Source organism: Falco rusticolus, chromosome 10 (assembly GCF_015220075.1).
Source record: "Falco rusticolus isolate bFalRus1 chromosome 10, bFalRus1.pri, whole genome shotgun sequence".
Taxonomy (NCBI): domain Eukaryota; kingdom Metazoa; phylum Chordata; class Aves; order Falconiformes; family Falconidae; genus Falco; species Falco rusticolus.
Genome location: NC_051196.1, coordinates 19,342,712 through 19,365,952, shown reverse-complemented (window position 1 = coordinate 19,365,952; position 23,241 = coordinate 19,342,712). Strand labels below are relative to the sequence as shown.

Sequence of the window (23,241 nt, the reverse complement as noted above, 5' to 3'; positions counted from 1 at the left end):
GCCAGGGAACATGCCCAGGAGCCATCACGATGCTGAGAGGAACCTGCTCTGAGCCTCAGTGACAGGCACAAAGCATCCAGCACAGACTCCTGGAGCTGGGAACAGGAAGGTAGGGCAAAGCTTGCAGCCAGGAGGTGCCTGGCAAAGCAAAGGTGATGGGGCAGCTCTGGCACGGCTAGGGTTATTTGGCTGCAAGCAGTACGTGCTGAGCAATGACCCTCTCCCTGTTCTCACCTTGTAGCTGTTAATGAGCCAGTTGGGCAGCGGTATCCCGTGAGCCAAGAGCTTGTTGATGACGCAGCGATGGTACAGGCTGTTCTGGGATGGGTACCGCTCCAAATAGGATGACAGCAGCCGCCAGGCTTCATCTGTGGCACTGCAAGGCAACATTTCCCCTCAGAACCTGTGCCAGCAGCCCCTGCTACTGCCTGTGAGGCCATGGTGTGGCTCCAGGGGACCTGTCCCACTGCCGGGGTTCAATGTCTGCGCTCGAGGCCCAGCCAAGTGGGGTGTGCCGAGTACAGCAGGCTGGGGAAAGCACGGAAGCATGGCTCTCCCAACATCCCAGTCCCACAGGTCTGCTTTACGTGGGTTTTGTGAACCCACGACCCTCTGGATTCCTGCAAGGCTTTAACGCTCATTCCCACACCAAGCAGCTCTGCTCTTCTCCCCCGCAGACAAGGACCTACCTGGACTCCTTGGTGGTAACCAGAGCGGAGAGCTCGTTTGCTGCCAGCCAGTCCCAGGCCTCTGCCTGTGCTGCCTCCCCTCCCAGCTGCAGCTTAATACACCTGCAAGACAGAGCAGTGCAACAGAAGTGGGTGCCTTTAGAGTCCAGCCCTTTCACCCAGCCTCGCCACAGCTGCCAGCATCAAAGCCACCCCTCGCAGGACTATTCCTAAGCAACAGCTACGAATTAGCTGGCTTGGCAGGAATAGAAGGCTATTAAGAGCGATTTCTAAGCTGCTCTAGCTGCCAGGGAGGAATTAATAATGTCTCTGATGTTAGCAAGCTTTAGGGCCTGAGCTTGGGGGGCAAGAGCTGCCCTCTGTGCATCCAGCCTCAGGAACAGGTCGCAGCAGCGCTCCTGAATGACTCCACAGGCACAACGCATCCTCTGGGAGCGCAGAGAGGCAAAGGAGAAGAGGAATCCTGTGGTCAGAGATGAGGCGTGAGAGCAAATGGCAGCACAAAGATCAGACGGGAGAGCAAGTGCTCTGCCAACTGCTATTTGAAAGCTGCTCAGCAGCTTGAACAAATCTGTCAACATCTCACTGTGACTGTCAGATGCCAGCTCTCTGAGACCAGGGAGCAATCTCTCCCCCATCCCCACCTGCTCAGCAAGGCTCCCTTATTCTTCCTTTTCAGGCATGAAGAGCAAGTTCCACCCCAAAACCACTACGCCAGCAGCTGCCGTGGCCGAGCACAGCCCTAGCAGCCACAGCGAGCAGACAGGTCGGGACAGCGCTGGCTTCTGACCCTGGGGAGCTGCAAGCTGCACCCTGCAAGCAGCGCCTGTCTCCAGCTGCACGTCACCCAAGGCAGGGAGGAGAAGCTCGCCACGTACTTGAAAGTGAGTCCCTCAAAGATGGGCGTCAAGGGCAGCTTGAATGTTTGGCACAGAGTGATGGCAGTGTCAAAGAGGCCGGCCCGGACGAGGAGAGCAACCGTTTCCTCAGGTGTAGAGTTGCCTGCAGGGAAGCAGGGCCAGGTAAATGCCTCCCCCAATCACACACCAGTGCTTACTGGGGCCTGACCCCATGCAATTCAGCAGCAGAGCTACAACAGCACCGTGACAACCACTCAGCGTAAAAACCCCTGCAGCAGTACTTCTCATCGCATGGCTAGAGGCTTTCTTGGCCTCAGGAACACCTCCTGAGCCCAGGAGCCACCCATGGAGGGACTGCACAGAGCCACAGTGACCCATGGAGCTGTCCCTGATCAGGCACCAGCTGGAGGGATGCAGGCAGCAACATACAGCCCATAGCCAAGTGCTGCTGCTGTTTAGGTGACTAGGGAGGGGACAGCCTTGTCACTGGCGCAGCAGGCCTGTATCCAAGTGAACAAGGCATCAGCTCAGCTCTGCCAGCGCAGGCAGGAGGGGCAGTGGCAGGAGGAGAGATGAAACTGTGACACTTGGCTCCCTGCATCTCCAGTGTGCCCTCAAACGAGCTGTTCAATCCTTTCCCTGCAATCCCTTACTGGGAAGTCATCTCCTCCTGACACTTAAAGGGGAAAAATGTGTACATGTTGTATAACTCTTATCAGAGTGGCAGAACATACCTAAAGGGCCAGGGTGGGAGAGTTGCAGCTTTCCGTTCCCCAACAAGGAACCATTTTGATAAGCTAATGCTGTGTCGTGAAGCTGCATCGTCCAGGACAAAAAGTAGTCTTGCAGTAACTGTTTTTTCTAGGGCTTTCTAATTCTGCTTCCTCTGGGGGAATTTCCAGCAAGACAAAAAGATGTCTTTTTGTCCCAACACAGGAGCTCAACCCCAGCCCCAGGCTGCAGACCACTACTAGAGCTCAGCAAAGCCAAAAAATGGTTGAAACCTTAAAACTGGTTCCCTTGATCTGCCTCTCCAAAGCTGCCGAACTTGGTGGTGAGACTTCATGCTAGGGAGAACCAAACAGTCCCTGCCAGCTCCTGGGTTTGTCTCTGGGTCAGAACAAAATTGCTGCTTCCTCTTCTGAGCTACAACTGAAAGTGCCATAACTAGCAAAAACCTCAGGGGAAGTGAGAGGCGGCTGCGCTGTGTCTCTCTTACCTGCCACAGCTGCTGTTGACAGGTCATGCTGCACCAGAGTCAGCCGGATCCGGGCCAACACACACTCCTTCTCCAAATCCTCCAGCTCAAGAATCTCAATTTGTCGAGTTGCTGTAACAGATGGACACAAAGGGCTCTTTGGGCATCATGCAAAATACCTACACCCCTCTGCCCTCCTAAGAGGAGTTGTATCACAGAAAGCACCAAAGGAGGGGTCAGGTTCTGCTGCCCCTTCCACGCCACCTTGAACTGTGCCTATCTCCTTGTTGAAAACCTCCCACTCCTCTATTAGAGATGTTACCTAACGCTGGGTAGCAGCTGCTGCTCTGACTGCCTGGCATATGCTACAAAAGAGCTCATTCAGAAGTAATTGCTTTAAAAATACCTGACCTTAAATTTCTGTACTGTTATGCTGAGGATTTCAAGTCTAACCTGACCCCATCATCCTGTGCTTTGGTAGACACAGGCAGAGCAGAGACCTTCCCAGCAAGCAGGGTTTCCAAAAGCACAAGTAACAAAAGTCTTGAACAACTAGAAATTGTCTCACAAAGGTGTGTTGTTTTTTTTTTTTTTAATTACAAGTTATTTCCACTGGAAGCAAAAGTGCTGACAAAACATCAAACTGCAGAGGAGTGTGCACAAAAGCTCCAGGGGGAATAGATGTTACATGGCAGCATATTGCAACACTGGGAGAGTTACATTACCTTACAACCCCCCAAATTACTGAACTGACAGAGGCAAGAGCTGCACTGAGCCATCTCCTAGCTCACACGGGAGCAGCAGAGCTCTGAGGCCAGGGCAGAGGCTGTGGAAACACAAGAGACACTGGAAGTACCAGGACTAGGCGCTTACTTGGAACAGCCGTGCACTCCCCATCGTAGCTTCTCTTCGGGGATGCTCCAGGACGTTCGTACTTGCAGGAAAAAGCAGAAAGAGGGTTCATGCCCACCTGGTTTCCAAAGGACAAGTTGCCTCAATACATTACAGCCCCAACACCAGCTCTCCATTTCAAGCCTTGATTTGAATCAGAAAAGCCATTACAACCACTTGGCAGTTCAGGTTACATTTATCTCTGGCTATCAGAAACATGGCACAGCGCTAGCTGATCAGGCTACAGCCACCCCCCTCCCCGCAAACAGATTTGAAACACAAACCATGTTACAGCAATTCTCTTTTTCACTGGTATTCTGGCTGTTCAGATTCCCCCCAAAAATTCACTTCTCCTTCAACAAAAGGTGATATATTCCCACATATATCTGCAGCCCCCTCCCAAAAGCTGTCCTGCTTCCACCCTGCTCCAGAGAGGGTCAATGAGACAAGGCTGGCAGACAGGACTGATGTCTCCATTGAGTGGGGCGAGACAATTCTGCACAAGCTGGCCAAGAAGATGAGAGCAGCAGATTAAGGCGGCCAATGCCTCTGTTCACATCGGAAAGGATTTTGGAAGCTCCTTCCCAGATGTACACCTCTAAGTGCCCCCACAGTCAATAGCTCAGGTCAGAGGCTTCGTAGTAAGCTCAGTGTTTCCTACCACAGCTCCAGAAGCTGGCTGCACTATCCAGGCGTACTCTGGGCGGATCAGCCGTAAGCAGTTAATAGCAGCGAGGAAACAGTTTCCTTGTTTCTGGAGCCCTCTGAGCGTCCGCACCTCCCTGCCCAGGCGCATGCCGTATTCAAACATCACTGTTCCAGCTGAGGAGAGAAGGGGAACACATCGGCCAAAAGCCAGGCAGGCCACCCGGCAGCGGGAGGTGAGGCAGGATCCCAGGCCAGGCGGGCTGTTACAACGTGTCCACCCCGAGCCTTACCCTTGCGGTAGTTGTGGCGGTAAATGTGGAAAGCGTACAGCAGCTCGTAGTAATTGTGGGTCATCAGGTCCACTGCTCGAGCATGCGATTCGATGATCCCCACGACCTGCAGCATACAGAAGCTCCAGTGGGTCGACAATCCCTTTAAACAGAGCGGTTGTGCCCTGCTGCTTCCCAGCGCAGGCAGATTACCTCGTTATGAAGGTTGACATAGGGGAACTCCACCAGGTCCTGGAGCTGGGAGCGCTCACAGAGAACTACCACTAGCTGGCGCAGACAGTCCAGCTGCCTGTGGAGAGAAGCGCAACCGTTCTGGAGAAGCGGGAACAAACCCATCTCCAGGATGCAGGCTTTAAGCCAGGAACGCGCTGCTTTGCGATAAGCTCTGTGGTTTTTTTTTTTTCTGGATTAGAACCAAGAAGTCCCTTCAGACTTCGCCTCTGCTGGGAAGTGAGACCCTGGTCAGGAGAGATCCTCCGCAAAGGTCTCTCAGGAGGGCAGTCTACCTCCCTCAGCTGTATTTGGTAAGATTTTCTTCAGCCTCAATTAAAATGCATTCCTGCTTCTCCTCTAAACATCTATTCCAGCTCACCACATCCTCCTCTGCTAGGGTGAAGCTTCCTCTACCCAGGTCACCTCCCACATGGTACTCATACTGAAATTTCAACCCCAAGTCTTTTCTTTATTAAACTAACAGGATTCCTAAAGCTTTTCAACATACAATGCCGCATGTGAACCTTTAGCCATTCTTCTGGCTCCTCCCTGAATCAACTTCCCCCCCAGTTTCTTCCTTTGAGCTAGTGCCAGTGCCACCTGTCCTTACAAAAATGAAGTGTGCTTCATCAAACACACCTTTACACATATTAAACAATACCTCCTAACACAGCAGCCACGTTCTACCCTAAAGCATCATCTTCCTTTCAGTTTGATGGAAAAATTGGTACAAGGACCTCAGAGACAAGTGAACATGAAGGCATAAAACTGTCACCTACCTGCTGGGATCTGGGTTTTGTGTTAAGGCTACATATGCTTCACTGTTGTGTCCCAAATCCAAGTGATGTTTGAAGATGCAAGTTCTCAAAGTAGCCTGAAAACACCAAAGAGCACAAACCAACATGTTTTGAGTTATAAAACTCAAGAAAGGAATTCCTGTGTAAGCTCCCCAAGAGAACATCTTGATGCAAAAAAGTGACCTGTACCTGACTTCTCCAGTCATCCGCTGATTCCATGATAGCCAAGGTAGCCAGCTGGATGACCAGCTCCGGTAAACCCACCATGTCCAACAAGCGCAGAACCTGGAGAAGACAATACTCTAGTGCTGGCCACAGCAGTACTGAAGAACGGGTCGGGCTAGTGAGAGTTTGTTTTTTTTTTTAAAGAGCTACTCCTGCCCCTACTAACCATAAGAGCAGTTTAAAAAATTTTACCAATGTTTCTAAGCAACTAGACTGGAAACAGGAAAGATTTGGTAAGTTGCAGAGATCTGAACCCCAGCACAACAGGTCCAGGCTATGGGCTTTTCTGGAGGATTCATCTCTGCACGTATCAGTTTTCTGAAACATTTTAGCACTGACAGTTACAGTAAACCCCTACAACAGTGAGGTAAACTATTCTGTTCCCAAGCACACATGCACCTGTATTAGTGAGAGAAGTTCCCCCTCCAAGGGCACCTGACAACTCCTTGTGCTTTCCGGAGTTTAAAATCAGGGAATTCCTTACAATGAGCCTAGGTCTAAGCTTGCAGCCTGTCTTAACCATGGTATTACGCAAGAAGAAAGATCTTATCTCAATTTAAAGACATTATTCGTGATTTGCCTCAAAGCTTAATAACCTTGCCCTTAAGCAGCACCTTACATCTAGCCTGGACGTGTCTGGCTTCTGTCTCCAGCTGCTGGATCTCACCCTGCCTTTTTCTGCTGGATAATAAAGTCCTCTGCTATTAGAAAACTAATAGGTGGAAAGTACCTAGCTTTCACACTGTAGTCACCTCATCAGCAGCCCTCAAGGAAAGTAAACTGACTACACTGAGATTTCACCTCCCCCCCAAAAAAAGCATGTTTTCTGAGCCTCAAGTCACTTCTCTGAAAGCCAGGGACCAAGCAGGAATTCTCTTTCCAAGCAGTATCTGCGTGGAACAACTTGGTGCCAGTTTACTTGGCCAGGAGCATGTAGGGGGCTGGCTCAGCTGTACCTTGTTGTAGTACTGCAGGCGTGGAGTGGAGACCACCTCACCCTCCTCAGGCTGGATTAGCCTGTCCAAGAACTCTTCTCTTCCCACCTCTGATGCAGCTTGGCAGAAACAGTCCAAAGCCTAGAAGCAGACCAGAAAACAGCTTGTGTGCTCCCTTGCGGGACTGACCAGCCCTGCTGTACCAGCAAGAGGACAGTGCTACTTGTTTTAGCTCCAGTGTACTGGTCCTGCTGGCCTCAAGCTAACGAGAACTTTCCCAAGAGCAGATCCCGCTGCCCAGCTCCAACCCCATTCTTTGCCCAAAGGAAGCAGACCTCAAGGATGTTTCCTGACTCACCCCAGCAGAAACAAGGCTGGCCCTACTTGTGCACCTCCTCCCTCCCAAAGGAAAATGCCCCAGACCCCTGAGATAGGCAGCACCAGAGGAGACGAGGGCCTTACCTTGTGTCCCTCACCCATAACAAGGTAGCACCTGCCCATCATGAAGCAGCAGGAGCCCATGTTCACGTGGCACCATGGCTGCAGCAGGCGGATGTATTCCTACAGGAGAGGAGGAAGAGGAGTTTTGATTCAGGTCAGCACTCGCTCATGACCTGCAGGCACCCAGTACCAGAGGAAGGGTTAGGTCTCTAATGCCAAAGTGCTGCTTTGGTGGCCCCTTTAGCTGTGGTGCTCGCATAAATCCTGCTCTACCAGATCGAGGGCTGGTTTCCCCAGCCCAAAAGTCCCTTCTGCGCACAGGTGGGGAGACATCCCTCACATGCTCCCAGGGAACAACCTGCTTTGAATAGCTCCAGTATCTGTACAAAGGACCTCAGAATCAGCACCCAATATCCCAAAATATCCAACACAACGCTCTCCACAACCACTGCAAACTTGCTGCCGGGAACCGCAAAGGAAACATCACCCTGGTGTGCACAGAGCACAACGGGAGCATGCATGTTGTGAAGGCAGCGGGAGAACAGGCAAAGCAGGCATTAGAAGAGCAGTATCTGTGCAGCAGGGCAGGGGAGGGTGAGCAGCCAGGGAAGACCATGGATAGCAGCAATAAACTGACAGGGATGGGGTGGAGTGCTGATAGCACCAAGGATACACCACAAATAAAGCCACAACACAGACACTGGCCAGCGTGAAACAACACAACTGGCCCTATGCCTGCTCCGTCAGGATAATATAAGGGCTGCAAAGTGTCATCACCTATCAATAAGCAGCTAGGAAGCATGACAAAACCTCAAAAGTTGGCATCCCTCGTGCCTGGGAGAGCAGCGTATGCTCTTCATACTTGGAGAAGCAGAGATGTCCCACTAGCAGGACTCTGGGACTCAGCAGGGAGGCAGGCGGAGAAGCCAGGACCTGGTGGTAAAGCCAAGGTCTCACTGGACGACCTGCATCTTTGCATGTGCATAAATCACCGGCACATATGCCCCATCTACCCCAGCCATGCGTTCACTAAAAGCCACGTGGCAACGCATCCTTCTGAGCCCGGATTCACTGTTCTGATTAGCCAGCTACAACAGATAAATCCCACCCAGGCTTACTCAACAGCTTGTCATACAGAATAAGTAACAAGGAGAGGTCTGGCCCTCATCCCAGGCCAGTGCTTTGGTCACTAGACCTTCTCTGTGCCCGCCTGTTACTCGCAGGGTGCTTCCTGTATCTCCACCTCTATGTGGGTCACCGTACTCGCGCTCGAGGCAAATCCAGTGTGAGCTCCCTGAGGTCAATGCACTTAATCCAAGTTTACGTGACTGACTGGGATCAGTAAGCGTAACAGAAGGTAGCGGGGAGGAGGAAGAGCCTGCCCCTGCAGATATAAAAGTCTCTTGTACCTCCTTGAGGCAGGACACAAGTGAGGCGAAAGCAATGCAAGGAAATTCAAAGCATGCTCGTGCCATGAGAGTGCACATATGCCAGGAGGTACAACGATGCTGCCCAAACCATCCCAGCATTTCCTGGCTCAAAAGCTCTGCAGATTTGACATTCTTCTCGGAAGCAACACGAACACAAAAGACAGCAATTTAGCCCCCAGGTGTAAGGGACTGTGAGAATAAAAGGATCTGCTAAGCACAGGAAAAAACATGTCATTAATAACAGCCTGCCTAGCCCTGCGTGCCTCAAGGACTGCCATCAGTCAGGGTATGAAGCGTGTCACATGGCACTGCAGACAAGAAACCACGCGGTTCAGAACTAGAGCACAAGCAGCTACAACTACCAAGCCCTTGAAGAGCACGGGAAGAGACAGTGGAGAAACAGCTGAAATACAGCAGTCTACGGAGACACCTAAAAAAAAAGTAGTTCACTCGTCTTGCTGCCAAGATGTTGGGAGCACAGCCAGGGATGGGAAGGCGACAGATGTTTCTTACTCTGTTTTTTACCAGTAAGGACATATAAGAAATAAATAAGCCCTCCTGAAGCATTATTTCAGCTGCTGGGTTGAAGACAGCCTCCTGAACCCCAGTCCCGTCGGGCAATCTTTTTGCAATGGTACCACAGGAAAGGCTACGGGTAGATCAGCAGCTAGCAAGCTGCTGGATTACGGGCTTGCTGTGATATTTAAACAAGCTCTGCAAAGATGTTTCTTGCACGCAGTATCACGCTGTCAGACAAGCCCTGGGAGACTGAACTCCTCCACGAAAAGGGTATATAATAATCCTGAGCACTTATGCCTGGATTTTCTTGAAAACAGATGAAAGAGGAAATGCATAAAACAACCACCTGAAATCATTCCCCAGCAAACTGTCTGCGTCATTTTCTAGGTACGAGATATTTAGCAAAAAGCCCTTCTGTTAGCAGAGGCAGACACCACAGGGAACAAGACAGATGCATGAGGAAGATGGAAGATATTTGCTACCTTACAGTTTGTTCACCGCACCGACACTGTGATAATTACACGAGAGATTTCTAACAATTACCCAGCAGAATCCTTCCTTGCTCTATGTTTCATCTGCAGGACAAACCTCCAGCCCGTCATCTCCAAAAGGGAGACGTGAGAGCAGAGTATTTGGGAAGATTAGCTCGTGTCTGAGCTCAAGAGAGCAGTGACTAGCAGAAAGCAGAACAAACTCCAGCAACTAGAAAGATGATGTTTCAGGGAGCTTTTTCTAAGCAGATGTAAGGCAGCTGTGCAGAGAGCTCACACTGCGTTACACCTCTGCACTGGCCAAAGCGCAGAGCTGCTGCTGAAAGAAACCCACGCCTGGAAAGACAGCGTTTGCTATTGCACCCGCTCCTGCTCTTCCCCCTTCAGCCCCTGTGAGAGAGACGGCGCAAAGCACTCACCTGCAGCTGGGTGTACTGACAGCTCCCCATCAGGCACTCAGGGAAGAGGAAGCTGGGATTGCTGGGCCATCTGAGCGGCGGTTAAGGAACATGGGACAATCCAGCCCCAGGAGCTCACAGAACTAGTCTGAAAGTCAGCATGCCTCTTGCACTCAGTTTGTGGGGGGAAAGGAGAGAAGATTAAGCTGCTCTTTATACAAGTCATTATTCTGTAATAAGATTTATCCATATTAGAACAAAACCATTAGTACATCTAATCCACAACTACCCAAATCTTGTTACTCTTCCAAATCTTGCAGCACCGCACCTTGCCAAGTCAAGTTGCTAGAGCTCAAGGGCTTAAAGTCAAAAACTCAAATCCTTTCTTGTGCACCGGAACAGGACTGATTCTGTGAAATCTTAAAATACCTGCAAATCCCATTAATGCTAACAAGTCACTTGTTCCAGAGACTTGCCTTTGAAATGCAGGCGTGGAAAGCACTGATTTTGGAGTTGTATGAGGCTTGGTGGCAGAGGTGGCCAACTTACAGCCCCCAAGCACTCTGCAGCCCACCACCCTACCGCCTCCACTAGCCCCAACCCTCCTCCCACAGACCCACCGATGCTCCCAGCCTCCGGATGCACGGAAGCTCCGTATCAGGATCTCACACAACTCGCGCAGGGGCTCTGGCACTGCCATGCCGTACAGAAACTCCTCCTGATTCCAGCCCGGCAAGAGTGAGCACCTCGCAGCCGGTTTACAGTCAAGGATACAGAAGCGGCAAAAAGTCAGTCACTATTGCGGTAATGAGATGGGGCCAGTTCAGGCTTGTTTCAGCTAAAGAGGTGTTCGATTGTAAGAAGAGTCGAGATATAATGTGCTTTCTGGCCACTTCCTGGAAGAACAGCTCCACAATTGTTTGAGGGCTGGATACTAAAAATATAAGTTAAAGAAACACTGAGAAGAGGGCCCGCAGCAGACATCCCAGGCTTTCTACATCGTGCTGTGCTCATCAGCCCAAACATCACAGATTAAGACAGAGCAAAACAATAAGCACGTTCAATACTCAGACTTGTTGGTTTTGGATTTCTCTTGCCGTCTGGTTAAGTCAGAGGGAGTAGCAGGAGATCAAAGAGCCACATACTGCAATGTTTATTAACCACAACTCAATTACAACAGACAAAAAAGGGTTGTGCTCTCTCTCCAGTTGTGCTATTCGCAACACAGCTGCAGCTTTCCAGCGCGACCAAGTGTTGTGCAGGGCAGGGCTGAGGGAGTGCTGATTTGGCTATCTGTTCAAATGCCTCCATCCTCGTTCCAGCACCCTCAGCAATCCAATCTCCCATTAGCTAACTGTTCTCAACGCCTCTCCCCAAGCTGCCATCTCCTTTCAATCTTTCCTACGTTTCACATATTTTTCCTGCAGCACAGCAGCCAAACAGGACTTTCCTCACGAGCCGGCCAAGAAATAACCCACGACACTGGCACAGACAAAGGATGTTTTCAGTTTTGCTTTCATGTGCTGACATTTACATCGAGGCAATTGCCTCCTGAACCAAGACTCTCATTCAGGGAGAGTTCGGACTCCAAAGACTGCAGTGTGCTTACAAAGAGCACAAATGCCCCAGGCCTGTAAGCCAGTGGAGGAAATTCTTCTCCAGCTCACAGCCCTGCACACGTGGCACTGCTGCCTGTTTGTCACCAATTTTCTCAGCTCCCTCCGAAGTGTCTTAGGCTCAAAGTGCAGACTACTTACAGCAGCATCTTACCTCTGCATTTTCTCCCCCATCCTGCTCACCACCTCCCTCCCTAACTGCTTCAAGGTACACATCCTCCTAATTACATATTCTATATCCTAAATATACGTTCTCCCCCACTGGGATTTCTCCTCCATGACAGTAACCCAAAGCATATGTCTTTGCAGCAAGACTTTTAAAATGCAAACGAATTATCAGCTGCAATTTTCCCCTTGAGGCGCTGGCTGTGAACAACACTCAGTCTCAACTGCAAAGGGCTGGAAGCACAAGTATGTTTTGGGGAAGTATTGCTACATTCTCTCCTTTCCCTGAGCTGCTGCTCCTGCTTACTGTGGGATAAAGGCTGGCGAGCAGGACAGAGCTGGTCTGACCCACTACAGCCGCTGTAACGTAGGTGAGTGAGAGGTGAGCTTGGCTGACACTGCCAGGGTCAGCATTAATAATGCTTGGCTGAGCAAGGCCTTCCCATCCTCCTCAAGTTGAGGATAAGATCCACATCTCTGGTCCCAGTCCAATGCTACAAGATCCTTTGTTGTTTTTTGGTGGACGGCATGACAAACATCTCCACCTAAAGTGGGGTCATTCAACCACGCACTCCATTAGCTCACTGCAGAAAGCATTTCCATAGAGTGGCAAAGACAGAGTGCCAGAGGTATAAATAACACAAACACCGAGAGCTGATGAACTGTGGACATCTTACCTAGTTTATGGGGCGTTAGAACAGTGGTGTCTGCTAACTCCAACACAGATAGATGCTGCAGATTAGATTCCCTAGAGAAGAAAAAAAGCCATCAGTGAAGAGGCAACAAAACGCCTCCTGCTTTAATTGCGCTCATTGTTCAACTCAAATGACTCCTACTGCCAAAAAAGGCAACAGTGCACAGAACAGCAAGACCTCACACGGCAGAATTAGCACAAGGCAAGGAGTCAGCTCAAAACGTGGAAGAAAAAAAACCAACCCTCCCCAGCACAACCTGACTGCTAGAGTGATACTCCCACAGCAGCCACCAGCTTTTCACATCAGGAAGGGCATTTCAGGTGGATTTAGCAGGAGCCTACAATCAAAGACAGAAGGGGCACGGTATTGGTATAGAGACTTACAGCGTGTCAACGGGGACATCTGATGCCAGGCATTGGCTCGCCCACTTAATCAGGTAGTAGGAGAGCAGCAGGGGAGAGGTGCGGTGCAGCAGGTCCTGCTGAGACTGGAACAGCTGTCCCCCTCCCAGAACCATCTGCAAGCAAACCAGAGGTTGGCGCACTGAGAGACCAAGCCCAGAGCCATGGCAGGACAAGGGCAACCATTGAGGTTTATATCAGGCGCAGCTCGTCCCTCCTGCAAACACCAAGGTGCTCAATAGCCCGGCAGTTCACTCAGCCCACCCAGGAGACCAGTAGGACTCTTGCATGTACCAGAATAACCTGGTCATAAATTAGTGTCACCTCAGACCAAGGGGCAACTCAACTATTCTGGTGGCCCAGACCCCATGGGGAAAGTTTAACAAGCAAAGCTATGTGCACACAGAGTGCTTCTCTCGCCTGTGAATACCCACACCTGCTGATGCCAGGGACACCAGCAAAAAGGTGCTTTGCACTGCCGCAACAATGTCACCGAGAGTGAAATCACGGCTTTGCTGCAGAGACCATCCCAGGGCCCAGCCTTGCATCCCTGTAGGCTCCAGCCAAGAGCAGCATGGCTAGGTGACACGGAAGAAAAAGCAATCCATGCCTGTGGAGGACACAACTGTGTCAAGGTGGCAAAGCAGTAGTTCATCATCAAACAAGCAGCAGGTCACATGCCCTGCGGTCTGTGAGAGCCTGGCTCCAGAAGGGCACCTTGCAATGTGCTTTAAATGCTACCAGGGCAACCTTATCCGGGAAGAAGGGGATTTCTTTTCAACCAAGAAACTACTGCAGTAACATTTCCAAGCAAATATCGGTTTAAACAACACTCCTCTTGTCTGGGGACTGGTTCCACACCCCTGCATCCAAACCATCAGCACCATCCCTCACGTGGCCACAGAACGGACCCAGACCAGTCCCCACCATGACCACAAACACAGCTGCCATCGTGGCGGCTGTTTGCACTGGCTGGAGCAGCCTCCAAGAGGCTGAAACTACGGCCTCTGGGTAAACACTGCTGCCCTGACACAGAGGTGCTGTGTGCTGCATTGCCAGAAAACAAGGCTGCAGTCCTGTGCACGCTAGGCTGCGCAGCACCAGGGGAGGGATGGGGAACAGATGGGAAAACTACATGTTCAGGCAGTGTTGTTTCAGACGGGAGGCTGGAAACAATGCCGCCCTCCTGCAAAGTTTTGCTTCCTGGATGCTCATCGTGGAAAGAGGTTAGGGTGTGAGCACTGCTTTGCTTAGGATGACAAAAGCAGCTGGAGAAAGAGAACAGGCCTTGCCCAAGCCTCAGGCTAGTTCAAACAGCCTCCAGTGTTCTGTGGGAAGAGACAGTGCTCACAGCCTGGCACCACCAGAACCCAAGACCCAAAAGTTCAAAGAGCGTAGCAGTAGCTTCAAGGGCTGTACTCACAGGATCTCCAAGCCGGAGCAACAGCTGTTGGAGGATCAACAGGTCCCGACAGATCAGGAAACGGATGGTAGCAATCTTACACACCCCCCAGCAAACCACGCTGACAGCCCTACCGCTACCATACAGCTGGGTGAGGTTCATGCGCATAGCTAGATGATGAGCTGAAAGATAAAAATCACTGAGATAAGGGGAGGAACTAGACAGACAAGAACACTTGCTGAGACACTGCTTTCCCAGCCCAAACACACCGCTGTAGAGCTCTCACCTCTTTCCATGTCAGCGTCTGTCTCGTAGTCCATTTCTCGGATGAGCACTCCAATGGCGTGGATGGGGTTTCTGACCTCCTGCAGCTTGCTGTGTATATCCTCCATCACATTTTCCCTGCAAAGTGAAAAAGATAACAATAATGATAATCATCGGCAACATGAGATTTAAACTCAAGAGTGCTCCCTTTCCTCCCTTACTGATCCTCTCTGGAAGGCAGTGTATCTGATCAGCCTGGACATTCTTGATGAGAATCCTCTTCTGGCTTGGAGTTTTATTACGGCACCTGCAGGAACCAGTCTATTTATTCCACCCCCCAGGCTACCAGGAAATAACAGTCAGATAGCTGGCATTCCACTAATGATTTCAGGAGGTTAGCACAGTAACCACATGGTTTGACCAAGGCTCTGACCTCTACCTAGTGTCTGCAGGCACTTGCTTTCCACACTGCAATGATTACCTAACAGGAACTTGTTCCTCTTCTGCTATCTTACCTGAGAATCATGAACATTTCTTTTCTGGAGGACCCCAAGCAACAGCAAAGGGGTTCTGGACGGAAGACCCTGCTAACGTCACTGATACCCACGCTCCCCAACTCTAAGGAGACCTGGAAAAGTCTCCTGCAGCACAGGGAGAAGCCCGGACATCTCAAATGTGCTTTGATGCCAATCAAGGATGGCTCCAGGCAATCCCTGCTCAGCCATCACAGCCTCCCTGCAGGGGAGCTTCTGCAAAAACATCTCCTTACGTGTCATTAGCTATCAAGTCCTCCAGGATCTGCTCTGCAGCCTTTTCTGGAGGCTGGAGGCGGGAGCAAGCCATTTCCATTATGAATGCCATTTCCATGGAAATTGATTCTCCGATCAGTCGAAGGCACTGGACAAGACAGACAACATCACGAGACATCTCCAAATCTGTAATGAAAGAATCTAACTGTATATTTACAAGAGATTTCAAAGCAAAGGTGGGAGGGCCATTCAAAAACCAGTTAGTTCAGCTCCTACCACCAAACAACTAGCAGCACATTGGTCTCAATCCTGCATGCCAAACTGCCCCTTCCCTGCTATGAGGCCAAATTAAAACTTAGAGGTTAACAAAGAAAGATTTGGGCTTTATATTTGGAAAGTAAAAACTACTGATGCAACAAGAAAACAATGAAATTTCCTCCAAGGGATTTTCTCCAGCCACAGGTTGAAAGGAAATAATTAGTGCGCCATAAGAGAAAAAAAAACCCAGAGCAAACGGCTCAGACAACTTAGGTCTGCCAAGCAGAAAGCACTCTCCTTTCAGCAGCTATCTGTTTGCAGCACCACCTCTCACAGCTGCGAGAGGATTTTCACAGTCTTAGGAGTGATCTGAAAATTCAGTACTGAGGGTTCAAATCACTGCTTTGCAATGCAATCCTTCATGTATGCGTTTTGAAAATTAAGTTAGATTTTTTGAGAAGTCTGAAACAGACAGGGCAGGAACTGCTAGCTGCCCAAACCCAGCCCTCCAGCTTTCCTTCCCTCAGATCCAGAAATAGCTCAACCAAATGGATGACAAGTCTTCTTTATAAAAAATATAAAGATCACTCGAGCATGAAAGTAGAGCTTAGGTAACATTTTCCGTTGCCTTTTTCTTGTGAAACGTCATTCCACAGCCAGTAAAGCATAGAGGGCACTGTGGCGACAATATTAACGACAGGTTTTGCACACTCTGGCATTTACTCCGCTGAGACAAGGAACAGCACGGTCCCTCTCCAGTGCTTACATGAAAACATTTATACAAAAACATTGCACTAAAAACTAAGTTTGCAGAACTGGGCAGCTGAGCCCAGCCACAAGTTTCCTTCTCATCTGTAATCTTCGAAAGGAGTTTACTCCATCAGCAAGACACAGAGATTGGGGAATTTTACAAACAGAACCACTTGGACCGTGTCAGAGTAGGTCTTACAGCTCTCAGTGGGCATGGAAAAGCTGAGCAAGCACCCAGCCGAGATAATGGTGAGGAGGGTTCATATTGGTGGGGTCACCCACATGGTCAGAAACACTGCACCCCACTCTCCCCACCAGCACACTACCGGGCTCCAACCCAGCAGATCTGCCCCACACAGAGCTGGCATGAAGAGGGCACCAGCTAACCGCAGCCTACACAGAGTGTTTATAAAGCTACAAGGGCAAAGGATCCACCAATGCAGGTCCTTACCACGGAGCAACACGCAGCCCAAAATCTGAGATGCTTCCTTTTTAAGTTATCTGAAAGGGATCATGGCAGAACTGCAGCCTTGACACCACTTTCTAACTCCTGGTGTGAGCACGATCGCAGGTTTCACAAAATAAAACTCCCTACAAGTGCCAAAATAAAAAAACTAGCTCCATGTACATAACTATGGAAGAGTCAGGAGCACTTCAAGAGACCTCTGGGAACTCCTGCATCCCTCCCTCTGTCTAGGGTTTCCCTGACATGTAGTGTTAAACCTCCAACAATGAAAAAGCTCCACATCTCACTTACCATCACAGATTGCAGCATCGTCCTCAGTCAGGAGGTGCTCATTAGAGAGGAGATAGAGGTGGTCCACCAAGGAGCAGGGCATGAGGAAAGACAGGGAGCCCTAGAAAGGTGAGGAGAAAGCCCTTCTTTGAGGTCCCCAGATCCACACCTCTGTCAGATCATCACTGCTTCAGTTGGCCACAGAGGCCAAAAAGCCACCGCCGCTCAGTCTCACCTTCTTCAGCAGGCACACCATGCTGGTGTAGGGATTCAAGTGCAGGGCCAGGGGCCGTGAGAGCGCTTCTTGGTACTGAAGGCAGCAGGCATAGAACTTGGACCAGAACTCCACCTGCAGCTGCCAGAACTCCTCCGGCGAGCACTCATATTCTGTCACGCTGCTCTGGAACTAGCAGGACCAAAACAAGACTTCAGGTGAATACAGGCAGTGAACCAGAGAGAAAAACTGTAGCATTCAGACTGCTGTCTTGTCTCTCGTGACTAGTGTCACACCTTTATATGGTTAAGGTTTATAAACACCAGCTACAGTTCTCTTCCCCACCACCTTTCCTACAGCACTGAATCACACAGCAAACAGCGAGGGGAACAAAGCTCACAAGAACCGTATCGATACAACCTTAGACAAAGAAGCACCAATGATATCAAGAAAAAGGGCAGCACTGCAGGCCTCTCTAAAAATATTGTGCATGACAACTGCTATAGAGGACGTATAGCCTTTTTTGTAAACTTTCTAGTAATACTCTAAGCAGCCTCAAGGATGAAGAGCAGGTGGTAGGACTGCTGGCTTACAGAGTCAAGCATATCAAAGTAAAATCTGGAGCAGCAGGATAAAATGGGGGAAATTTAGACCCAAAAGGACAGCCAGTTGATCTTTCAGATGGGTCCCCTAAGCAGATTATCTTTGGTGTCCAAAATTACGAGTGATAGCACCCATTTGCAGGGAGCTGGGAATGGGCACCATATGATGCATTACCAGTGAAGTGCACTCAGGGAGCAGAGACAGCAGAACACTGAGAAAGGACTCCAAAAAAGAAGAGGGAATGGAAAAGTCAGACAGGAAGGATGGTGATTTGTACTTTTTAAAAAAATGTACGCAACTTCTTTGGAGAGAGAAAGGACAAAACAAGGCCTGGAATCACTCTGCACCTCATTAACTTCACTGAACCATCACAATACTGCATACAACAGATGTAAGCACAAAACATCATGAAGAAAAAAAAAAAAAAAAGAAAATCTCACCTCACTTTCCACAGCTAAAGTAACCTCTTTTTTTAACTCCTCCCACGTCAGATCCATGTGTCTCTCAGTTCCTTGAGAAAAGATCTGAAAAGCAACAGAGTGAACTTTTACTTTAAAGCAAGAGAGCTGTCTCCCCAGGGTTCAAGCAGTACTGAGTGACGTAAAGCAAACACAAGAGCGTCAGCCAGTGCTTTGCAAAATGAAAGCATCAAAAAACATGGCTGGCTGCTGAATGTGGGGTACACAGATGTACAGCCAGCTTCACTCTTCCTGTGGAAATGGAGGAAGCTTCCGGGTAGGCAGTGCACCAGAATGTAAGGAAAGAAGTGACGCACACCTTGACAGCAGCGCTCTCTTGTACCTTGCTATAGGCCTCTAACAAGGTCACAGCACAAAGAATCAGTCGCAGGAGCAGAAGTTTGGCTTTTCCATTTTTCCTGAAAAGGCACTGCATGTTGCCCTTAACAGCCCTAGAGGAGCCAGAACCGAGCAGATATATTCTGAAAAAGACCACTACAGTGGGCTGAGAGAGTCTCTATTCCCCTGGCTAAAGCAGCAGGCACTGCAAAGCAAGTTCAGCAACCTCTCTGCTATCTAAGGGGGAGAAAGCCCCGAAACTGGAAACCACATTCTGCCTCCCAGCATCAGCACACACACTGGATGAAGTATGGCACAACAGCCGCTAACTTGCTTCAGTGACTGCTGACAGGTCTACAAACTGTCAAATGCAAACTGATGCCTGCCAAGAGCCCCAAGGAGTCCTGCTGCCTCACAGCTAAACAGCCAGGAAGGATGAAGCCGAGCAGCACGTGCACAGAATGCCCTCTCACTGACCTGCAAAGCCTTCTGGATAGCTGCATTTGTGAACCTGCCAGGCATGAAGAGATACTCCAGGTAGGTTTCCTGCAAAGAGAAAAAGATCACAATCTAAGAAAACATATGTGTCAGGAGCAGAGCATTTAAGATACTGCTTCTGATCCTTACTCCTGTTCTCAAACTCATCCCCTGGATCTGTTCTTCTTTCCAACTTGAGTTCATTCCCATATCCTGCTCGAACCTCCCCCCTACCAGCCCCTTCACAGTTCCTGAAGTGACCAAACACTGCTTCTCGCATGCTCCAGATCTTGTTTATATACACGTCTTGTCTCAAGGCTCCCTCGAGTGACTCCACATTCTTCTCATCCCTCAACTTTTGGTTTCATCACCATGCTTAGTGCTTTAATGCTGTGGTAATAGAGGCTAAGGCCTGTCCCCTTTAATTTGGAGCCATTTTAAGACCGAATCAATACAATTTGTACATTTGAACTGTCTTCATGTTCTCCTGGACAGAGCAGCCTCATTACTTCTTGTTGCTATCTCATAGTTGGCTCACCCTGGGGTCCTGATCGTGTCGAACCGTCACTTCTTCTTCAGGCAGCGGCTGCACAAAGACCTGGTTCCACTGTCCCGCGACATTTCTGGAAGAAAAACAGAACCAGACTCAGTTCTGCATTGCAGTGCTCCAACACAATGAGCCCAGAAGCAGCCACCCGAACTAAACCTGTCACTTCCACCAGCAATCACAGATTTTACAGAACCCTTTGGATCTGGTAACAGGAGCTTTGATTAATAACAACCAACAGATTTAGCCAGGAGAGCTTAACGGTGGCATCCTTAGCTCTAAACTAGCAGAACAGGTTGGATGTGCTCACCAGGTGACTCTCTCTCAGACTGACCATTAGGTTCTTCTGCCTAAACTTGCACACACTCACAGCACTTTTTCACCCATTATTTAACTCCCTGGTCTGGTTATGCACCAAGTCTGCCCTCTCAGCTTCCTGTATCCTATTCCTCAGGATCCTTATAAAGACAGGGATGATTCTTTCACATCACTGGTCTCCTCAAAACATGATCTTTCTTGGAAGAGACCAGCTGGTTATGTTTTGAAGGAGCTGTCGGTGAAGTACAGCCCTCCCTCTGACACACTCACAGCAGACTCCACTTCCAGCAAGCCTGCTGCCTGGCTTTTTAAATTTTTCACATTCCTGCAGCTGAGCTGTAGCTTTATCATAAAACAGAACCAAGAAAAATAAAATTCCATGTAATACGCACTGAGACACAGTGGTGCACGCAACACAGAAACAATAGGAAGAACTAGGTACCGCTGCGCCTCCACACACTTCAGTCAGCAAAGCAGGACAGGAGAAATGTTGAAGAGCTCTATCAGTGTTTTTAATGAGCAGCATGCAGAGCTGCTCCCGCAGATACCCTCACGAGGCTATCAACGCTACCAATTCAGCACAGAAACTCACTGCTCAAAGTTGATGTATTTCACAACGGTTTGGTTCTCTTCGTTGTGCCACAGCGCCCAGATCTCAGACGAGGTTAAGGCAAAGTCAACGAGAGTCTCCTAGGAGAGAGTGCAAATTTACTTTCTTATCATAAATTCACGTACAATAGAGACACGTGTACTTAACAGCAATAAAATATTCCCTCGTATCATTTAACCAAACATTGGGAACAGTTCTTTATTCACAGAGGCAGTCCAGGCCTCTGATCTCTCAGTAAGCAACCCCTTCCTTATCGTCTCAGTGCCCTCTGGGGAGCCAGGCCCCAGCACTCACCTGCGAGGAGAACAGGGAGGATATGTGGTCAAGGCTGTAGCGGTTACTCTCCGTGCTCACCAGCTGGAAGACACAGAACTACAAACACACCTCATAAGTAATTTGCTAAACAATGTAAGCCACTAACCAGCACATCATGGGGAAGCTCATCTCCAGTCCCTCCCCTCGCCTGATGCTACAGTCAATAGACCCCAAAGGGCCAAGGGCAGGAGGGCCAAGCTGAGCCACAGACCCTGCCAAGCTGACCTTCTGCACCACGTACTGGTGTTGCTGCCTTCAGTCTTCTCAGCAAGGACACTCATCTCTGCCTGAACCTGAAGGATTTCTAGCTGTCTTTTGAAAGACTAAACTAGAAAACCAGTAACGTGGGCAGTAACTGCTGGGCACTGCTAGTGACAACACAGTGCGGGCAAGTAAGGACACTAAGGTGGAAAAGTCCAAAATCCCCAAGCCACTTGCTGCTAACCAAGCTCTGCGTGTTCTTACCAGAGCAAGCAGAGTGCTAGTGGGACAGAAGTCACAATACACACTTCTACTCTGTACGCGAATGCCCTGGAGAATGCAAAGAGTAAGCTGTCCAACAGATGAGACTACTCTGTGCCGTCATTCCTGTCCTGCTAAATTTATTATTCACTGCAAAAAGCAGAAGTTCTAAAGAAGTCAACGTCTGGCAAGGCAGCGACGCATGCGCACGCTCCCAGGAGCCTGACACACACGTACTATCAGTATTTCCAGGCTTTTAGCTCCTTTCAGACCTTTCCTTTTCCCACGGCACATATGTGCTTTCGGGATCCTACTGGAACAAGAGGTGAACAAGTGCTCACAGATCAGCTTAGTCACACAGAGAATTCCACTCCCAGGGTGAGGGCACATGTATCCTGCAGTGTTTTGAGAGCAAAGATGTTTATTCAGAAAGTACTGCTCTCCCCAGAGGACCAGCCATGAAGCTTTTCCCTATTTCTTGCCTTACAGACCCAGATGCCAGGAGGAACAACGTATTTTCCATGCAGCCCAAGAAAGATGCATTCACAGCGAGGAAGCCCTGTCCCTCCATACCTGCCCTCGCTTGGGTGCGTGCATGTACACACCGAGGTAAAGCCCCAGGGACTGGGAGAAGGCCAGTCGCAGTCGGTGCCCAGTCCCAGCTGCAAGCCGCAGGTCCCTGCTGACCGGCACAAACTCCAGCAGATCTGCAACCATCAGGCACATTTGGTCCTACACAAAATAAAAGATTTCAGGAAAACAGCACAGGAAAGATGCAGGACTGAAAAAACCACGCTTCTCCCTCATCCTTCCCTTCCTGGCCAAAGGCTACCCAGATCTTCTTCTAAAGGATGCACATAAAGCATCCATATGTGTGCGCACCTAAACCACTGTTTAGCTCTTCTCATCTCACCTGTGCCCTCTCCCACCAAGCACATGGGCTTTCAGAGTCCAAGCACGGAGGATAAAGCTTCCCCTCCCTGCCATAACGCACGCACGCATTCCAGTGCAGATGAGCCGTGAAAGCAGTTGCCCTGGTCGATTAGCTTTGGCACTGATATTTGGAGCAAGTGGCATGCAGCAAGCAGAGGCTTTTATTAACTTCTTGTTGACAAGAAGCCATGTCACAAAGAAGCTCTTATTACTGCTAAAGCAGTAGAATATCCATTTGGTGTGCCTCCTCGGCCCTTGAAGCACTCCTGTCTGCCCTCCTGAACGCTCCAGTATGTTTGTAAATAACCTAATACTGCCTCTTACCCTACGGACAAGGCTTTGCTGCAGAGGAAAACCCACTCGCTCTCCAAACACAGCTACAAACACACGCCACAACAGTTCTCACAAACTGCCCTGAATCCCAGCGTGCAGAGGTTGTAGTGACAATTTGATGGCAGATCAAGCCTTTGTCCCTTAAGCCTCAGACTATCGCCTGAGCAGTGACGGAAGACACTGCCCCCCTGAACCCAGGCTTCACTCACCTTATAGGACCACATCCGAAGTTTATGGTCCTGGCAGAGTGCAAAGAGAAAGGCATCGTGATCTAGGCAGTGAACAGAGAGGCTGATAGGCAGGTCCGATGGGCCACAGTCACCTCTGAAAATACAGAGCTTATTTCAACAGCTTAAAAGAAAATCAAGGCTAGCACATAAATCCATGGCACAGGGTTTCTATCACACTGTGTCTAAAACCAAATAAATCAGTGGTGTGAGACCAGGAGGAGAGTGCGCGTTTCAGGACTGTGTTGGTCAGCATCCGAGGTGCAGAGGAGCCCACCACACCGGTAACAGCCAGTTTTTCACCTGCTTTGGCAGAGCCAAAACACAACCCTGGCTTCCCCAGC

General features: G+C 49.7%; 1 protein-coding gene across 3 annotated transcripts in view; it reads right to left on the bottom strand.

Moving 5' to 3' along the window:
- Positions 1-23,241, bottom strand: part of NUP160 (nucleoporin 160) — a 28,753-nt gene that overhangs the window by 1,164 nt on the left and 4,348 nt on the right. The window contains exons 5-32 of one of the 3 annotated variants that reach the window (XM_037401739.1): positions 22,880-22,994; positions 21,978-22,136; positions 20,922-20,999; positions 20,610-20,707; positions 19,691-19,775; positions 19,153-19,221; positions 18,319-18,402; positions 17,297-17,467; positions 17,083-17,182; positions 15,338-15,503; positions 14,591-14,706; positions 14,326-14,486; positions 12,885-13,018; positions 12,484-12,554; positions 10,800-10,959; positions 10,047-10,116; positions 7,209-7,307; positions 6,768-6,887; positions 5,776-5,871; positions 5,569-5,663; positions 4,769-4,865; positions 4,577-4,682; positions 4,300-4,460; positions 3,621-3,717; positions 2,769-2,879; positions 1,568-1,691; positions 690-791; positions 235-376 (exon numbers count right to left, since the gene is read on the bottom strand). In XM_037401739.1, coding sequence (XP_037257636.1) covers positions 235-376; positions 690-791; positions 1,568-1,691; positions 2,769-2,879; positions 3,621-3,717; positions 4,300-4,460; positions 4,577-4,682; positions 4,769-4,865; positions 5,569-5,663; positions 5,776-5,871; positions 6,768-6,887; positions 7,209-7,307; positions 10,047-10,116; positions 10,800-10,959; positions 12,484-12,554; positions 12,885-13,018; positions 14,326-14,486; positions 14,591-14,706; positions 15,338-15,503; positions 17,083-17,182; positions 17,297-17,467; positions 18,319-18,402; positions 19,153-19,221; positions 19,691-19,775; positions 20,610-20,707; positions 20,922-20,999; positions 21,978-22,136; positions 22,880-22,994 — 3,187 coding nt within the window. The other 2 variants (XM_037401740.1, XM_037401741.1) reach the window with 2 other exon arrangements.